General features: G+C 42.2%; 1 protein-coding gene across 1 annotated transcript; it reads right to left on the reverse strand.

Annotated features, from left to right (window-relative positions):
- Positions 1–17,191: 17,191 nt before the first annotated feature.
- LOC137439006 (uncharacterized) lies at positions 17,192–18,659 on the reverse strand. The gene is made up of 2 exons (XM_068134566.2): positions 17,958–18,659; positions 17,192–17,918 (listed from the first exon to the last, which is right to left on the reverse strand). The coding sequence occupies exons 1-2, from the start codon at positions 18,652–18,654 to the stop codon at positions 17,236–17,238; spliced, it is 1,380 nt and encodes a 459-aa protein (XP_067990667.2). The 5' UTR covers positions 18,655–18,659; the 3' UTR covers positions 17,192–17,235.
- Positions 18,660–20,843: the final 2,184 nt, after the last annotated feature.

Raw genomic sequence — 20,843 nt, forward strand, 5'->3', positions numbered from 1 at the left:
GGAAAAACGGCAAAACTTTGCACCACGAAATCTCCAAAAGTGCTGAACAGAAAAAATTGAGACATGGCTCATTGTAAAGAACTCTCCATGGGGAATAAAATATGTTAATGATGATGTCATATGTCACGTGGTCGGCCGCCATCTTGGAAAAACGGCAAAACTTTGCACCACTATATCTCCAAAAGTGCTGAACAGAAAAAATTGAGACATGGCTCATTGTAAAGAACTCCATGGGGAATAAAATATGTTAATGATGACGTCATCAGTCACGTGGTTCGGCCACCATCTTGGAAAAACTGAAAAACTTTGCACCTCCATATCTCTGAATGTGCTGAATAGAAAAAATTGAGACATGGCTCATTGTAAAGAACTCTGCATGGGGAATAACATATGTTAATGATGACGTCATCGGTCTCGTGGTTCGGCCGCCATATTTGTCCTAAATGGCCAATAAAAAAGTACATTCCGGCAAGTCCTCGGTCTCTGACCGATTTTTCATTACTTGCCGGAAAAATTTTTCCGGCAAGTATGTTGATCTGTTCGTTTGTCTGTCTGTCTGTCTGTTTGTCTGTCTGTCTGTTTGCAGCACTGCGTCTACACCGTTGCACGTGGAATCGCCAAACTTTGCACACATATTGGTCTTGCCCTGGAATAGACTGTGCCCAATTGATGACGTCATCGGTGACGTGGTTCGGCCGCCATCTTGGAAAAACCGAAAAACTTTGCACCTCTATATCTCCGAAAGTACTGAACAGAAAAAATTGAGACATGGCTCATTGTAAAGAACTCTCCATGGGGAATAAAATATGTAAATGATGACGTCATCAGTCACGTGGTTCGGTCGCCATCTTGGAAAAACGGCAAAACGTTGCGCCACTATATCTCCAAAAGTGCTGAACAGAAAAAATTGAGACATGGCTCATTGTAAAGAACTCTCCATGGGGAATAAAATATGTTAATGATGACGTCATCTGTCACGTGGTTCTGCCGCCATCTTGGAAAATCCGAAAAACTTTGCACCTCCATATCTCCGAAAGTGCTGAATAGAAAAAATTGAGACATGGCTCATTGGAAAGAACTCTCCATGGGGAATAAAATATGTTAATGATGACGTCATCGGTCACGTGGTTCGGCCGCCATCTTGGAAAAACTTTGCACCTCGATATCTCCGAAAGTGCTGAACAGAAAAAATTGAGACATGGCTCATTGTGAAGAACTCTCCATGGGGAATAAAATATGTTAATGATGACGTCATCGGTCACGTGGTTCAGCCACCATATTTGTCCTAAATGGCCGATAAAAAAGTAAATTCCGGCAAGTCCTCGGTCTCTGACCGATTTTTCATTTGTTTGTTACTTGCCGGAAAAATTTTCCGGCAAGTATGTTGATCTGTTCGTTTGTTTGTCTGTTTGTCTGTCTGTTTGTCTGTTTGCAGCACTGCGTCTACACCGTTGCACGTAGAATCGCCAAACTTTGCACACTTATTGGTCTTGCCCTGGAATAGACTGTGCCCAATTGATGACGTCATCGGTGACGTGGTTCGGCCGCCATCTTGGAAAAACTGAAAAAACTTTGCACCTCTATATCTCCGAAAGTACTGAACAGAAAAAATTGAGACATGGCTCATTGTAAAGAACTCTCCATGGGGAATAAAATATGTAAATGATGACGTCATCAGTCACGTGGTTCGGTCGCCATCTTGGAAAAACGGCAAAACGTTGCGCCACTATATCTCCAAAAGTGCTGAACAGAAAAAATTGAGACATGGCTCATTGTAAAGAACTCTCCATGGGGAATAAAATATGTTAATGATGACGTCATATGTCACGTGGTCGGCCGCCATCTTGGAAAAACGGCAAAACTTTGCACCACTATATCTCCAAAAGTGCTGAACAGAAAAAATTGAGACATGGCTCATTGTAAAGAACTCTCCATGGGGAATAAAATATGTTAATGATGACGTCATCAGTCACGTGTTCGGCCGCCATCTTGGAAAAACGGCAAAACTGTGCACCACTATATCTCCAAATGTGCTGAACAGAAAAAATTGGGACATGGCTCATTGTAAAGAACTCTCAATGGGGAATAAAATATGTTAATTATGACGTCATATGTCACGTGGTTCGGCCGCCATCTTGGAAAAACCGAAAAATTTTGCACCTCCATATCTCTGAAAGTGCTGAATAGAAAAAATTGAGACATGGCTCATTGTAAAGAAGTCTCCATGGGGAATAAAATATGTTAATGATGACATCATAGGTCACGTGGTTCGGCCGCCATCTTGGAAAAACCGAAAAACGTAGCACCTCCATATCTCCAAAAGTGCTGAATAGAAAAAGTTGAGACATGGCTCTTTGTAAAGAACTCTCCATGGGGAATAATATATGTTAATGATCACGTCATCTATCACATGGTTCGGCCGCCATATTTGTCCTAAATGGCCGATAAAAAAGTACATTCCGGCAAGTCCTCAGTCTCTGACCGATTTTTCATCTGTTTGTCTGTCTGTCTGTCTGTCTGTCTGTTTGCAGCACTGCGTCTACACCGTTGCACGTAGAATCCCCAAACTTTGCACACATATTGGTCTTGCCCTGGAATAGACTGTGCCCAATTGATGACGTCATCGGTGACGTGGTTCGGCCGCCATCTTGGAAAAACCGAAAAACTTTGCACCTCTATATCTCCGAAAGTATTGAACAGACAAAATTGAGACATGGCTCATTGTAAAGAACTCTCCATGGGGAATAAAATATGATAATGATGACGTCATCAGTCACGTGGTTCGGCCGCCATCTTGGAAAAACCGAAAATTTTTGCGCCTCGATATCTCAAAGTGCTGACAGAAAAAATTGAGACATGGCTCATTGTAAAGAACTCTCCATGGGGAATAAAATATGATAATGATGACGTCATCAGTCACGTGGTTCGGCCGCCATCTTGGAAAAACCGAAAATTTTTGCGCCTCCATATCTCCGAAAGTACTGAACAGAAAAAATTGAGACATGGCTCATTGTAAAGAACTCTCCCTGGGGAATAAAATATGTAAATGATGACGTCATCAGTCACGTGGTTCGGTCGCCATCTTGGAAAAACGGCAAAACGTTGCGCCACTATATCTCCAAAAGTGCTGAACAGAAAAAATTGAGACATGGCTCATTGTAAAGAACTCTCCATGGGGAATAAAATATGTTAATGCTGACGTCATATGTCACGTGGTCGGCCGCCATCTTGGAAAAACGGCAAAACTTTGCACCACGAAATCTCCAAAAGTGCTGAACAGAAAAAATTGAGACATGGCTCATTGTAAAGAACTCTCCATGGGGAATAAAATATGTTAATGATGATGTCATATGTCACGTGGTCGGCCGCCATCTTGGAAAAACGGCAAAACTTTGCACCACTATATCTCCAAAAGTGCTGAACAGAAAAAATTGAGACATGGCTCATTGTAAAGAACTCCATGGGGAATAAAATATGTTAATGATGACGTCATCAGTCACGTGGTTCGGCCACCATCTTGGAAAAACTGAAAAACTTTGCACCTCCATATCTCTGAATGTGCTGAATAGAAAAAATTGAGACATGGCTCATTGTAAAGAACTCTGCATGGGGAATAACATATGTTAATGATGACGTCATCGGTCTCGTGGTTCGGCCGCCATATTTGTCCTAAATGGCCAATAAAAAAGTACATTCCGGCAAGTCCTCGGTCTCTGACCGATTTTTCATTACTTGCCGGAAAAATTTTTCCGGCAAGTATGTTGATCTGTTCGTTTGTCTGTCTGTCTGTCTGTTTGTCTGTCTGTCTGTTTGCAGCACTGCGTCTACACCGTTGCACGTGGAATCGCCAAACTTTGCACACATATTGGTCTTGCCCTGGAATAGACTGTGCCCAATTGATGACGTCATCGGTGACGTGGTTCGGCCGCCATCTTGGAAAAACCGAAAAACTTTGCACCTCTATATCTCCGAAAGTACTGAACAGAAAAAATTGAGACATGGCTCATTGTAAAGAACTCTCCATGGGGAATAAAATATGTAAATGATGACGTCATCAGTCACGTGGTTCGGTCGCCATCTTGGAAAAACGGCAAAACGTTGCGCCACTATATCTCCAAAAGTGCTGAACAGAAAAAATTGAGACATGGCTCATTGTAAAGAACTCTCCATGGGGAATAAAATATGTTAATGATGACGTCATCTGTCACGTGGTTCTGCCGCCATCTTGGAAAATCCGAAAAACTTTGCACCTCCATATCTCCGAAAGTGCTGAATAGAAAAAATTGAGACATGGCTCATTGGAAAGAACTCTCCATGGGGAATAAAATATGTTAATGATGACGTCATCGGTCACGTGGTTCGGCCGCCATCTTGGAAAAACTTTGCACCTCGATATCTCCGAAAGTGCTGAACAGAAAAAATTGAGACATGGCTCATTGTGAAGAACTCTCCATGGGGAATAAAATATGTTAATGATGACGTCATCGGTCACGTGGTTCAGCCACCATATTTGTCCTAAATGGCCGATAAAAAAGTAAATTCCGGCAAGTCCTCGGTCTCTGACCGATTTTTCATTTGTTTGTTACTTGCCGGAAAAAATTTCCGGCAAGTATGTTGATCTGTTCGTTTGTTTGTCTGTTTGTCTGTCTGTTTGTCTGTTTGCAGCACTGCGTCTACACCGTTGCACGTAGAATCGCCAAACTTTGCACACTTATTGGTCTTGCCCTGGAATAGACTGTGCCCAATTGATGACGTCATCGGTGACGTGGTTCGGCCGCCATCTTGGAAAAACTGAAAAAACTTTGCACCTCTATATCTCCGAAAGTACTGAACAGAAAAAATTGAGACATGGCTCATTGTAAAGAACTCTCCATGGGGAATAAAATATGTAAATGATGACGTCATCAATCACGTGGTTCGGTCGCCATCTTGGAAAAACGGCAAAACGTTGCGCCACTATATCTCCAAAAGTGCTGAACAGAAAAAATTGAGACATGGCTCATTGTAAAGAACTCTCCATGGGGAATAAAATATGTTAATGATGACGTCATATGTCACGTGGTCGGCCGCCATCTTGGAAAAACGGCAAAACTTTGCACCACTATATCTCCAAAAGTGCTGAACAGAAAAAATTGAGACATGGCTCATTGTAAAGAACTCTCCATGGGGAATAAAATATGTTAATGATGACGTCATCAGTCACGTGTTCGGCCGCCATCTTGGAAAAACGGCAAAACTGTGCACCACTATATCTCCAAATGTGCTGAACAGAAAAAATTGGGACATGGCTCATTGTAAAGAACTCTCAATGGGGAATAAAATATGTTAATTATGACGTCATATGTCACGTGGTTCGGCCGCCATCTTGGAAAAACCGAAAAATTTTGCACCTCCATATCTCTGAAAGTGCTGAATAGAAAAAATTGAGACATGGCTCATTGTAAAGAAGTCTCCATGGGGAATAAAATATGTTAATGATGACATCATAGGTCACGTGGTTCGGCCGCCATCTTGGAAAAACCGAAAAACGTAGCACCTCCATATCTCCAAAAGTGCTGAATAGAAAAAGTTGAGACATGGCTCTTTGTAAAGAACTCTCCATGGGGAATAATATATGTTAATGATCACGTCATCTATCACATGGTTCGGCCGCCATATTTGTCCTAAATGGCCGATAAAAAAGTACATTCCGGCAAGTCCTCAGTCTCTGACCGATTTTTCATCTGTTTGTCTGTCTGTCTGTCTGTCTGTCTGTTTGCAGCACTGCGTCTACACCGTTGCACGTAGAATCCCCAAACTTTGCACACATATTGGTCTTGCCCTGGAATAGACTGTGCCCAATTGATGACGTCATCGGTGACGTGGTTCGGCCGCCATCTTGGAAAAACCGAAAAACTTTGCACCTCTATATCTCCGAAAGTATTGAACAGACAAAATTGAGACATGGCTCATTGTAAAGAACTCTCCATGGGGAATAAAATATGATAATGATGACGTCATCAGTCACGTGGTTCGGCCGCCATCTTGGAAAAACCGAAAATTTTTGCGCCTCGATATCTCAAAGTGCTGACAGAAAAAATTGAGACATGGCTCATTGTAAAGAACTCTCCATGGGGAATAAAATATGATAATGATGACGTCATCAGTCACGTGGTTCGGCCGCCATCTTGGAAAAACCGAAAATTTTTGCGCCTCCATATCTCCGAAAGTACTGAACAGAAAAAATTGAGACATGGCTCATTGTAAAGAACTCTCCCTGGGGAATAAAATATGTAAATGATGACGTCATCAGTCACGTGGTTCGGTCGCCATCTTGGAAAAACGGCAAAACGTTGCGCCACTATATCTCCAAAAGTGCTGAACAGAAAAAATTGAGACATGGCTCATTGTAAAGAACTCTCCATGGGGAATAAAATATGTTAATGCTGACGTCATATGTCACGTGGTCGGCCGCCATCTTGGAAAAACGGCAAAACTTTGCACCACGAAATCTCCAAAAGTGCTGAACAGAAAAAATTGAGACATGGCTCATTGTAAAGAACTCTCCATGGGGAATAAAATATGTTAATGATGATGTCATATGTCACGTGGTCGGCCGCCATCTTGGAAAAACGGCAAAACTTTGCACCACTATATCTCCAAAAGTGCTGAACAGAAAAAATTGAGACATGGCTCATTGTAAAGAACTCCATGGGGAATAAAATATGTTAATGATGACGTCATCAGTCACGTGGTTCGGCCACCATCTTGGAAAAACTGAAAAACTTTGCACCTCCATATCTCTGAATGTGCTGAATAGAAAAAATTGAGACATGGCTCATTGTAAAGAACTCTGCATGGGGAATAACATATGTTAATGATGACGTCATCGGTCTCGTGGTTCGGCCGCCATATTTGTCCTAAATGGCCAATAAAAAAGTACATTCCGGCAAGTCCTCGGTCTCTGACCGATTTTTCATTACTTGCCGGAAAAATTTTTCCGGCAAGTATGTTGATCTGTTCGTTTGTCTGTCTGTCTGTCTGTTTGTCTGTCTGTCTGTTTGCAGCACTGCGTCTACACCGTTGCACGTGGAATCGCCAAACTTTGCACACATATTGGTCTTGCCCTGGAATAGACTGTGCCCAATTGATGACGTCATCGGTGACGTGGTTCGGCCGCCATCTTGGAAAAACCGAAAACCTTTGCACCTCTATATCTCCGAAAGTACTGAACAGAAAAAATTGAGACATGGCTCATTGTAAAGAACTCTCCATGGGGAATAAAATATGTAAATGATGACGTCATCAGTCACGTGGTTCGGTCGCCATCTTGGAAAAACGGCAAAACGTTGCGCCACTATATCTCCAAAAGTGCTGAACAGAAAAAATTGAGACATGGCTCATTGTAAAGAACTCTCCATGGGGAATAAAATATGTTAATGATGACGTCATCTGTCACGTGGTTCTGCCGCCATCTTGGAAAATCCGAAAAACTTTGCACCTCCATATCTCCGAAAGTGCTGAATAGAAAAAATTGAGACATGGCTCATTGGAAAGAACTCTCCATGGGGAATAAAATATGTTAATGATGACGTCATCGGTCACGTGGTTCGGCCGCCATCTTGGAAAAACTTTGCACCTCGATATCTCCGAAAGTGCTGAACAGAAAAAATTGAGACATGGCTCATTGTGAAGAACTCTCCATGGGGAATAAAATATGTTAATGATGACGTCATCGGTCACGTGGTTCAGCCACCATATTTGTCCTAAATGGCCGATAAAAAAGTAAATTCCGGCAAGTCCTCGGTCTCTGACCGATTTTTCATTTGTTTGTTACTTGCCGGAAAAAATTTCCGGCAAGTATGTTGATCTGTTCGTTTGTTTGTCTGTTTGTCTGTCTGTTTGTCTGTTTGCAGCACTGCGTCTACACCGTTGCACGTAGAATCGCCAAACTTTGCACACTTATTGGTCTTGCCCTGGAATAGACTGTGCCCAATTGATGACGTCATCGGTGACGTGGTTCGGCCGCCATCTTGGAAAAACTGAAAAAACTTTGCACCTCTATATCTCCGAAAGTACTGAACAGAAAAAATTGAGACATGGCTCATTGTAAAGAACTCTCCATGGGGAATAAAATATGTAAATGATGACGTCATCAATCACGTGGTTCGGTCGCCATCTTGGAAAAACGGCAAAACGTTGCGCCACTATATCTCCAAAAGTGCTGAACAGAAAAAATTGAGACATGGCTCATTGTAAAGAACTCTCCATGGGGAATAAAATATGTTAATGATGACGTCATATGTCACGTGGTCGGCCGCCATCTTGGAAAAACGGCAAAACTTTGCACCACTATATCTCCAAAAGTGCTGAACAGAAAAAATTGAGACATGGCTCATTGTAAAGAACTCTCCATGGGGAATAAAATATGTTAATGATGACGTCATCAGTCACGTGTTCGGCCGCCATCTTGGAAAAACGGCAAAACTGTGCACCACTATATCTCCAAATGTGCTGAACAGAAAAAATTGGGACATGGCTCATTGTAAAGAACTCTCAATGGGGAATAAAATATGTTAATTATGACGTCATATGTCACGTGGTTCGGCCGCCATCTTGGAAAAACCGAAAAATTTTGCACCTCCATATCTCTGAAAGTGCTGAATAGAAAAAATTGAGACATGGCTCATTGTAAAGAAGTCTCCATGGGGAATAAAATATGTTAATGATGACATCATAGGTCACGTGGTTCGGCCGCCATCTTGGAAAAACCGAAAAACGTAGCACCTCCATATCTCCAAAAGTGCTGAATAGAAAAAGTTGAGACATGGCTCTTTGTAAAGAACTCTCCATGGGGAATAATATATGTTAATGATCACGTCATCTATCACATGGTTCGGCCGCCATATTTGTCCTAAATGGCCGATAAAAAAAGTACATTCCGGCAAGTCCTCAGTCTCTGACCGATTTTTCATCTGTTTGTCTGTCTGTCTGTCTGTCTGTCTGTTTGCAGCACTGCGTCTACACCGTTGCACGTAGAATCCCCAAACTTTGCACACATATTGGTCTTGCCCTGGAATAGACTGTGCCCAATTGATGACGTCATCGGTGACGTGGTTCGGCCGCCATCTTGGAAAAACCGAAAAACTTTGCACCTCTATATCTCCGAAAGTATTGAACAGACAAAATTGAGACATGGCTCATTGTAAAGAACTCTCCATGGGGAATAAAATATGTAAATGATGACGTCAGCAGTCACGTGGTTCGGTCGCCATCTTGGAAAAACTGCAAAACGTTGCGCCACGATATCTCCAAAAGTGCTGAACAGAAAAAATTGAGACATGGCTCATTGTAAAGAACTCTCCATGGGGAATAAAATATGTTAATGATGACGTCATATGTCACGTGTTCGGCCGCCATCTTGGAAAAACGGCAAAAATTTGCACCACTATATCTCCAAAAGTGCTGAACAGAAAAAATTGAGACATGGCTCATTGTAAAGAACTCTCCATGGGGAATAAAATATGTTAATGATGACGTCATCAGTCACGTTGTCGGCCGCCATCTTGGAAAAACCGAAAAACTTAGCACCTCCATATCTCCGAAAGTACTGAATAGAAAAAATTGAGACATGGCTCATTGTAAAGAACTCTCCATGGGGAATAAAATATGTTAATGATGATGTCATATGTCACGTGGTCGGCCGCCATCTTGGAAAAACGGCAAAACTTTGCACCACTATATTTCCAAAAGTGCTGAACAGAAAAAATTGAGACATGGCTCATTGTAAAGAACTCTCCATGGGGAATAAAATTTGTTAATGATGACGTCATATGTCACGTGGTTCGGCCGCCATCTTGGAAAAACCGAAAAACTCTGCACCTGCACATCTCCAAAAGTCCTGAAAAGAAAAAATTGAGGCATGGCTCATTGTAAAGAACTCTCCATGGGGAATAAAATATGTTAATGATGACGTCATCGGTCACGTGGTTCAGCCGCCATATTTGTCCTAAATGGCCGATAAAAAAGTACATTCCGGCAAGTCCTCGGTCTCTGACCGATTTTTCATTTGTCTGTCTGTCTGTTTGTCTGTCTGTCTGTCTTTTTGCAGCACTACGTCTACACCGTTGCACGTAGAATCGCCAAACTTTACACACATATTGGTCTTGCCCAGTAAACGACTGTGCCCAATTGATGACGTCATCGGTCACGTGGTTCGGCCGCCATCTTGGAAAAACTGAAAAACTTTGCACCTCTATCTCTGAAAGTACTGAACAGAAAAAATTGGGACATGGCTCATTGTAAAGAACTCTCAATGGGGAATAAAATATGTTAATTATGACGTCATATGTCACGTGGTTCGGCCGCCATCTTGGAAAAACCGAAAAATTTTGCACCTCCATATCTCTGAAAGTGCTGAATAGAAAAAATTGAGACATGGCTCATTGTAAAGAAGTCTCCATGGGGAATAAAATATGTTAATGATGACATCATAGGTCACGTGGTTCGGCCGCCATCTTGGAAAAACCGAAAAACGTAGCACCTCCATATCTCCAAAAGTGCTGAATAGAAAAAGTTGAGACATGGCTCTTTGTAAAGAACTCTCCATGGGGAATAATATATGTTAATGATCACGTCATCTATCACATGGTTCGGCCGCCATATTTGTCCTAAATGGCCGATAAAAAAGTACATTCCGGCAAGTCCTCGGTCTCTGACCGATTTTTCATCTGTTTGTCTGTCTGTCTGTCTGTCTGTCTGTTTGCAGCACTGCGTCTACACCGTTGCACGTAGAATCCCCAAACTTTGCACACATATTGGTCTTGCCCTGGAATAGACTGTGCCCAATTGATGACGTCATCGGTGACGTGGTTCGGCCGCCATCTTGGAAAAACCGAAAAACTTTGCACCTCTATATCTCCGAAAGTATTGAACAGACAAAATTGAGACATGGCTCATTGTAAAGAACTCTCCATGGGGAATAAAATATGTAAATGATGACGTCAGCAGTCACGTGGTTCGGTCGCCATCTTGGAAAAACTGCAAAACGTTGCGCCACGATATCTCCAAAAGTGCTGAACAGAAAAAATTGAGACATGGCTCATTGTAAAGAACTCTCCATGGGGAATAAAATATGTTAATGATGACGTCATATGTCACGTGTTCGGCCGCCATCTTGGAAAAACGGCAAAAATTTGCACCACTATATCTCCAAAAGTGCTGAACAGAAAAAATTGAGACATGGCTCATTGTAAAGAACTCTCCATGGGGAATAAAATATGTTAATGATGACGTCATCAGTCACGTTGTCGGCCGCCATCTTGGAAAAACCGAAAAACTTAGCACCTCCATATCTCCGAAAGTACTGAATAGAAAAAATTGAGACATGGCTCATTGTAAAGAACTCTCCATGGGGAATAAAATATGTTAATGATGATGTCATATGTCACGTGGTCGGCCGCCATCTTGGAAAAACGGCAAAACTTTGCACCACTATATTTCCAAAAGTGCTGAACAGAAAAAATTGAGACATGGCTCATTGTAAAGAACTCTCCATGGGGAATAAAATTTGTTAATGATGACGTCATATGTCACGTGGTTCGGCCGCCATCTTGGAAAAACCGAAAAACTCTGCACCTGCACATCTCCAAAAGTCCTGAAAAGAAAAAATTGAGGCATGGCTCATTGTAAAGAACTCTCCATGGGGAATAAAATATGTTAATGATGACGTCATCGGTCACGTGGTTCAGCCGCCATATTTGTCCTAAATGGCCGATAAAAAAGTACATTCCGGCAAGTCCTCGGTCTCTGACCGATTTTTCATTTGTCTGTCTGTCTGTTTGTCTGTCTGTCTGTCTTTTTGCAGCACTACGTCTACACCGTTGCACGTAGAATCGCCAAACTTTACACACATATTGGTCTTGCCCAGTAAACGACTGTGCCCAATTGATGACGTCATCGGTCACGTGGTTCGGCCGCCATCTTGGAAAAACTGAAAAACTTTGCACCTCTATCTCTGAAAGTACTGAACAGAAAAAATTGAGACATGGCTCATTGTAAAGAACTCCATGGGGAATAAAATTTGTTAATGATGATGTCATATGTCACGTGGTTCGGCCGCCATCTTGGAAAAACCGAAAAACTCTGCACCTCCACATCTCCAAAAGTCCTGAATAGAAAAAATTGAGGCATGGCTCATTGTAAAGAACTCTCCATGGGGAATAAAATATGTTAATGATGACGTCATCTATCACGTGGTTCGGCCGCCATATTTGTCCTAAATGGCCGATAAAAAAGTACATTCCGGCAAGTCCTCGGTCTCTGACCGATTTTTCATTTGTCTGTTTGTCTGTTTGCAGCACTACGTCTACACTGTTGCATGTAGAATCACCAAACTTTGCACACGTATTTGTCTTGCGCTCTAATATACTGTGCCCAAATGATGACGTCATCGGTCACGTGGTTCGGCCGCCATCTTGGAAAAACCGAAAAAATTTGCACCTCTATATCTCAGTGCTGAACAGAAAAAATTGAGACATGGCTCATTGTAAAGAACTCCATGGGGAATAAAATATGTTAATGATGACGTCATCGGTCACGTGGTTCGGCCGCCATCTTAGAAAAACCGAAATTTTTTGCACCTCCATATCTCCGAAAGTCCTGAACAGAAAAAATTGAGACATGGCTCATTGTAAAGAACTCTCCATGGGGAATAAAATATGTTAATGATGACGTCATCAGTCACGTGGTTCGGCCGCCATCTTGGGAAAACCGAAAAAATTTGCACCAATATATCTCCAAAAGTGCTGAACCTAAAAAATGGCGACATGGCTCATTGTAAAGAACTCTCCATGGAGAATACAATATGTTAATGATGACGTCATCGGTCACGTGGTTCGGCCGCCATCTTGGAAAAACCGAAAAACTTTGCACCTCCATATCTCCGAAAGTGCTGAATAGAAAAAATTGAGACATGGCTCATTGTAAAGAACTCTCCATGGGGAATAAAATATGTTAATGATGACCTCATCAGTCACGTGGTTCGGCCGCCATCTTGGAAAAACGGCAAAACTTTGCACCACTATATCTCCAAAAGTGCTGAACAGAAAAAATTGAGACATGGCTCATTGTAAAGAACTCTCCATGGGGAATAAAATATGTTAATGATGACGTCATCGGTCAGGTGGTTCGGCCGCCATCTTGGAAAAACCGAAAAACTTTGCACCTCCATATCTCCGAAAGTCCTGAACAGAAAAAATTGAGACATGGCTCATTGTAAAGAACTCTCCATGGGGAATAAAATATGTTAATGATGACGTCATCAGTCACGTGGTTCGGCCGCCATCTTGGGAAAACCGAAAAACTTTGCACCACTATATCTCCAAAAGTGCTGAACAGAAAAAATGGAGACATGGCTCATTGTGAAGAACTCCCCATGTGGAATAAAATATGTTAATGATGACGTCATCAGTCACGTGGTTCGGCCGCCATCTTGGAAAAACGGCAAAACGTTGCGCCACTATATCTCCAAAAGTGCTGAACAGAAAAAATTGAGACATGGCTCATTGTAAAGAACTCTCCATGGGGAATAAAATATGTTAATGATGACGTCATCGGCCATGTGGTTCGGCCGCCATATTTGTCCTACATGGCCGATAAAGTAAATTCCGGCAAGTCCTCGGTCTCTGACCGATTTTTCATTTATCTGTCTGTTTGTTACTTGTGAAAATCGAAGATATTTCAAGTATATTGGTTGGTCTTGTGTGTTATTCTGTCTGTCTGTCTGTTTGTCTGTCTGTTTGTTACTTGCCGGAAAAGATTCCGGCAAGTATGTTGATCGGTTGGTTTGTCTGTTTGGCTGCCTGTTTGTCTGTGCGCAGCACTACATCTACATCGTTGCACATAGAATCGCCAAACTTTACACACATATTTGTCTTGCCCTGGAATAGACTATGCCCAATTTTTAACTCTCTCGGCCCAAGGCCTCCATTATGACGTCATAATTTGATAATTCGACAAGTACAAAACTTTATCCAATCAAGATGCAATTTCTTGAGCGACATGACGGCATAAACTGGTGGAGAAAAAAAAACATATGATGACATCATCGGTCACGTGGTTCGGCTGCCATCTTGGAAAAACCGAAAAACTTTCCACCTCTATATCCCCGAAAGTGCTGAATATAAAAAATTGAGACATGGCTCATTGTAAAGAATTCTCCATGGGGAATAAAATATGTTAATGATGATGTCATTAGTGCCTCCAATATGACGTCGTAATTCGACAAGTACAAAACTTCATTACTTGCCGGAAAAGATTCTGGCAAGTATGTTGATCTGTTGGTTTGTTCCTTGCTGGAAAAGATTCCGGCAAGTATGTTGATCTGTTCGTTTGTTTGTCTGTCTGTCTGTTTGTCTGTCTGTCTGTCTTTTTGCAGCACTACGTCTACACCGTTGCACGTAGAATCGCCAAACTTTACACACATATTGGTCTTGCCCAGTAAACGACTGTGCCCAATTGATGACGTCATCGGTCACGTGGTTCGGCCGCCATCTTGGAAAAACTGAAAAACTTTGCACCTCTATCTCTGAAAGTACTGAACAGAAAAAATTGAGACATGGCTCATTGTAAAGAACTCCATGGGGAATAAAATATGTTAATGATGACGTCATCAGTCACGTGGTTCGGCCGCCATCTTGGAAAAACGGCAAAAAATTGTACCACTATATCTCCAAAAGTGCTGAACAGAAAAAATTGAGACATGGCTCATTGTAAAGAACTCTCCATGGGGAATAAAAGATGTTGGTGACGACGTCATCAGTCACATGGTTCGGGCGCCATCTTGGAAAAACCGAAAAAATTTGCACCAATATATCTCCAAAAGTGCTGAACCTAAAAAATGGAGACATGGCTCATTGTAAAGAACTCTCCATGGAGAATACAATATGTTAATGATGACGTCATCGGTCACGTGGTTCGGCCGCCATCTTGGAAAAACCGAAAAACTTTGCACCTCCATATCTCCGAAAGTGCTGAATAGAAAAAATTGAGACATGGCTCATTGTAAAGAACTCTCCATGGGGAATAAAATATGTTAATGATGACGTCATCGGTCAGGTGGTTCGGCCGCCATCTTGGAAAAACCGAAAAACTTTGCACCTCCATATCTCCGAAAGTCCTGAACAGAAAAAATTGAGACATGGCTCATTGTAAAGAACTCTCCATGGGGAATAAAATATGTTAATGATGACGTCATCAGTCACGTGGTTCGGCCGCCATCTTGGGAAAACCGAAAAACTTTGCACCACTATATCTCCAAAAGTGCTGAACAGAAAAAATGGAGACATGGCTCATTGTGAAGAACTCTCCATGGGGAATAAAATATGTTAATGATGACGTCATCGGCCATGTGGTTCGGCCGCCATATTTGTCCTAAATGGCCGATAAAGTAAATTCCGGCAAGTCCTCGGTCTCTGACCGATTTTTCATTTATCTGTCTGTTTGTTACTTGTGAAAATCGAAGATATTTCAAGTATATTGGTTGGTCTTGTGTGTTATTCTGTCTGTCTGTCTGTTTGTCTGTCTGTTTGTTACTTGCCGGAAAAGATTCCGGCAAGTATGTTGATCGGTTGGTTTGTCTGTTTGGCTGCCTGTTTGTCTGTGCGCAGCACTACGTCTACACCGTTGCACATAGAATCACCAAACTTTGCACACATATTTATCTTGCCCTGGAATAGTCTCTGCCTAATTGATCACGTCATCGGTCATGGGGTTCGGCCGCTATCTTGGAAAAACCGAAAAATTTGCACCTCTATATCTCCGAAAGTACTGACTAGAAAAAATTGAGACATGGCTCATTGTAAAGAACTCTCCATGTGGAATAAAATATGTTAATGATGACGTCATCAGTCACAGGGTTCGGCCACCATCTTGGAAAAACCGAAAAACCTAGCACCTCTATATCTCCGAAAGTGCTGAATATAAAGAATTGAGACATGGCTCATTGTAAAGAACTCTCCATGGGGAATAAAATATGTTAATGATGACGTAATCGGTCACGTGGTTCGGCCGCTATATTTGTCCTAAATGGCCGATAAAAAAGTACATTCCGGCAAGTCCTCGGTCTCTGACCGAATTTTCATCTGTCTGTTTGTCTGTTTGCAGCACTGCGTCTACACCGTTGCACATAGAATCGCCAAACTTTGCACACGTATTTGTCTTGCCCTGCAATAGTCTGTATCCAATTTTTAACTCTCTCGGCCCAAGGCCTCGATTATGACGTCATAATTTGATAATTTGACAAGGACAAAACTTCATGCAATAAAGATGCAATTTCTTGAGCGACATGACGGCATAAAGCGGTGGAGAAAAAAAATGATGATGACGTCATCGGTCACATGGTTCGGCCGCCATTTTGGAAAAACCGAAAAATTTTGCACCTCTTTTTCTCCGAAGGTGCTGATAGCCCGGCAGCTAAGCTAAATATAGCATAACAATTATGCATTTTGTGAGGAAAGCACCAAATTTGGCACACTAGTAGACTATCATATTATGAAAAGATCTGGATATTGGGCCATCTCAGATTCAGAGATTTGATTTTTGCAAGATTTGCAGATTTTGCAGATTTGCAAGCTGAGATTGCAATGCCAGGGACGGCCGACTCCTTCCTGCGAGCTGCCCACGTCACCCGCACAAGAAGAGCTCATCAAATCACTGCAGCGGCACTGCACATCCTTCAACACCGTGCATATGAACGCCACTGTATGACAATGTGACATATGCTGATGATGCAGAAGACCTGCCTGAGTTCGAAGACTGGTGTCACCAGAGAGGAGAAGACATTCCCAACTTTCAGTAGGGGAAGGTGGGGCAAAATGGCACACTTAAGCTTTCTTTGAAATTTTATCCAAAATGATGCAGTATATCTGAAATCAGACAGTGTCTTTACAATCATTATTCCATTATAAATACACAAATTACTTGGTATTAGAATCAAATCAACCATTCACTGGTGAGAACCAAAGACCAAAAATGTGCTAAGTGGGCCATTTTGTACACCACGTTGGGCAAAATGGCCCCCACATATGGGGCAATATGGTCACCCCGTGGGGTAATATGGTCACCCCGTGGGGTAATATGGTCACCCCATTGAAAAACATAATAATTACCCTCAGAGTCACCAATCAAAACACTTTGAACCTGAAATAATATTTATTGTGAAAAATTACAGACTACAAGGTGAGATTATGCACATAATTAGGCACAAAAGTCACAGATGAAATTCACATCTTCTTCATCCACACCTGCACAACCATCATGGGCCCAAAGACGACAGACTGTGCACTTTATCCATCCTTCTCCTATCACACTATAACTTTCCCGGCAGAATAAGCACATTGTTCCATCATCATCCTCAGACTCGCTAGATTCTTCTGGTGCCGTAAATATAGCCCGTTTACCCTTCACTATCTTCTTTTTTGGCTTTTCTGCAACTTTCTTTTGCTTCTGAGGTTTTTTTTCAGCTCTCTGCTTTGCCTTCTCTGCCTTCTGTGCTTCCTGTCTTTTCTTTTCTTCAGCTGCATCAGCAAGTCGTTTCTTGTATGGGCTTGATGTTAAATGCTCTGACATTGACCTTTTTGATTGACGTGTTGTAGGCCTACCCTTAGCAGGAGTAGCCTTAGGTGGGGGACTGATTTGAAAGGGTGAAATGAACTCCCTACTGGTGCTTGCAACAGCAGGTCTTGGAACAGCAGCATGTCTTTGAGTGTTACCAATGGGTCTCACAGCATTTTCGGGGCCTCTTGCAGCATTACCATTAGGTGCAGGACCATCAACAGGTCTCACAGCATTTCCAGGGCCTCTCGCAGCGTTACCATTAGGTGCAGGACCATCAACAGGTCTCACAGCATTTGCAGGGCCTCTCGCAGCATTACCATTAGGTGCAGGACCATCAACAGGTCTCACAGCATTAACATCAGGTGCAGGACCACCAACAGGTCTCACAGCATCTTCAGGGCCTCTTGCAGCATTAACACCAGGAGCAGGAACATCAGCATCTCTATGGGCATCTTCAAGGGGTCTCTGGTTATCATCCATGGGTCTTGGTTCATTTTGGTTGAGGTCTGTAACTGTCGCTGGAGCAAACTCGTGATCTTGGAAGATGTTGCGGTTCACTGGGAAGATACCAGTTTTCCTAAACCCATTTGCTGCATTCTCGGCTGTAGCGGACTTGCGATATGCAGTCCCAAACAGGCTGGCCAGTTGAAATACTGTCACACATCGTCCCGGGTGCTGCCTCAACCACCTCTCCACCTCCTGCGTGTAATATGTAGATAGTGGCGTCATAAATGAGACATCTAATGGCTGGATCTTGTGTGAACAATGTGGTGGAATGCTCAACATGTATACCCCATTGTCTTTAGCCATGGTGATGACATCAAGGTTCTGGGTGTGTGTTTTGTGTCCATCTAGTATAAGGAGCACTTTATTTTCTTTTGATGCTCCTGAAACCTTCAGGAAATGCTCGAACCATATGGTGAAAATCTCTGTTTGCATCCATCCTGATTTATGGCATTGAGAAATCGAGCCAAGTGGAGCTCCATCCATCAACTCAGGCTTCATCCTCACCCTAGGCCACACAAAAAGTGGGGGAACAAAAGCTCCCGTTGCAGACATGCAAATTTCCGTATTAAATTCTATCTTACTTCCACAGAAAATCAAAATTCAAACAGTGACCATTTTGATGACCCATAATCCCTTATTCCTAACCCTCATTACCCGACTTGGTGAGAACAGCACTAACTAAAGCAGACAACAATCATGAAGGTAGGATGCCCAATAGATGAACTTATATTTCAGTGCATAAAATGACATGGTATAAGTAGATATGTATAAGTTACATGCATGCATGCAGCCAGCCAGCCAGCCAGCATGCAAGCATGCATACATACAGACATGCATACATACATACATATAGGGTAGGCCTACATGTATACATAGGCCTACATATTTGTAACAAAAATAAGAAACATGTATGGGGTAAAATGGCCCACTAAAGGGTAAAATGGTACCCCACGGGCCATTTTACCCCAGGTAAATGGACCGTTTTGCCCCATGAACGACCTCCATGAAAACCTGACATCATTGGAAACCACATGTACTGGGCAGAAAGTTTCAAAGGTCAATTTTAGTGACTGACTTACACTCTAAAAGCATGCAGTAACACTAGGAAATATGAGTCACTCTGTCACCACAAACACAATTTTCTCACATACCTACCGATAGATCCTAGTAGGTGTCAAAATGTTGGATGGTTCAGCTCGAGTTCAAGACTGGATAGGGATGGCCACCATGTTGTTACTTTCTGCTAATCCACAAAGGAATGTTTTAACATGAACAGCCACAAGATGGCAGCAGCTGCTGGTGTAATATACCAAGGGGTCCATATGACCCAAGGGGTCCATTTTGTACCACTTTCCCCTACTGGGCAACTGTGCTGGAACTAGAGATGTTGTTACTGGTCTACGTGCGTTCTCTGCGGCAGGCTTCATTCACGATGTACCTTGATGCCCTGACGGAACTGGTCCCATGGTTCCATGCCTTAGACCACACACACTATGCCAGGTGGGTCCCTGTTCACCTGAGGGACATGGTTGCACTCCCAATGAAGCACCCAGATGTAGCCAGAGAATTCAGGGCTGGCAACTTCACTGTACAGAAGACGAAGAAGGTGTTCTCTTCGATCCCAATCGAATCGAAATCTTGCAAAAATCAAATCTCTGAATCTGAGATGGCCCAATATCCAGATCTTTTCATAATATGATAGTCTACTAGTGTGCCAAATTTGGTGCTTTCCTCACAAAATGCACAATTGTTATGCTAAGTTGCCCCACTATGAATAGAAAACATTGAGACATGGCTCATTGTAAAGAGTTCTCCATGGGGAATAAAATATGTCAATGTTGATGTCATTGGTGGATCCATTATGACGTCATAATTCGACAAGTACAAAACTTCATCCGATCAAGATGAAATTTCTTGAGCATCATCAAGGAATAAATTAGTTTAGAAAACAAATAATGATGACGTCATCGGTCACGTGGTTCTGCCGCCATATTTGTCCAAAATGGCTGATAAAGTACATTCCGGCAAGTCCTCAGTCTCTGACCGATTTTTCGTCTGTCTGTTTGTCTGTCTGTTTGTCTGTCTGTCTGTATATCAGTCGCCTACAGGTCACAATTTTCAACCGATTTTCACCAAACTTCACCAAATGATAGAGTTGGTCCTAAGCAAAAAGCCTATTGTTTTTTGGGGCAAAAGGTCAATAAGTCAACATAAGCCAAAGGTCACCAACATTGTCTAATTTCTAAAATCCTCAATTTTCATCCGATTGATTTGAAATTTGAAGAGGATTTGCATATTTGGCCACTGAATTCAACCCCAACTATTTTTGAGCTAGACATAGGCCAAAAGGTCAACGTAGGCCAAATTTCTAAATTCCTCAATTTTCATCTGATTAACTTGAAATTTGAAGATTTGCATATCTGGTCAATAAATGCAACCCCCAACTATTTTTTTTGTCAACATAGGCCAAAAGGTCATCATAGGCCTACCATAGCCCTTGAGCCAGACACCAACATTTTCATCATCGGTATCAGTCAGAAGGATCAAGGCTAATTGTGATTTTCAGCAAGATTAGGGTCCCTAGAGATGGAAAATGTGTGATATCAGTGTGTAGATCGTTGCCTTCTCTGTTTTATCACTCAATATACAACCCTAACCCCAAAGATCACCTGTTGCCAGATGTTTCACTCAAATGCACAGGGTCATTGTCAGTTTATGGTGTATAAAGAATGTATACAAGT

Source organism: Myxine glutinosa, chromosome 1, assembly GCF_964187855.1.
Source record: "Myxine glutinosa chromosome 1, kmMyxGlut1.1, whole genome shotgun sequence".
NCBI classification, from domain to species: Eukaryota; Metazoa; Chordata; class Myxini; order Myxiniformes; family Myxinidae; genus Myxine; species Myxine glutinosa.

Coding starts and splice junctions, on each gene's coding strand:
- LOC137439006 (XM_068134566.2), bottom strand. CDS start 18,654: ATGTCTGCAACGGGAGCTTTTGTTCCCCCACTTTTTGTGTGGCCTAGG. Junction 17,919..17,957: donor ACCTGTTGGTGGTCCTGCAC/CTGATGTTAATG, acceptor ATGGTCCTGCAC/CTAATGGTAATGCTGCGAGA.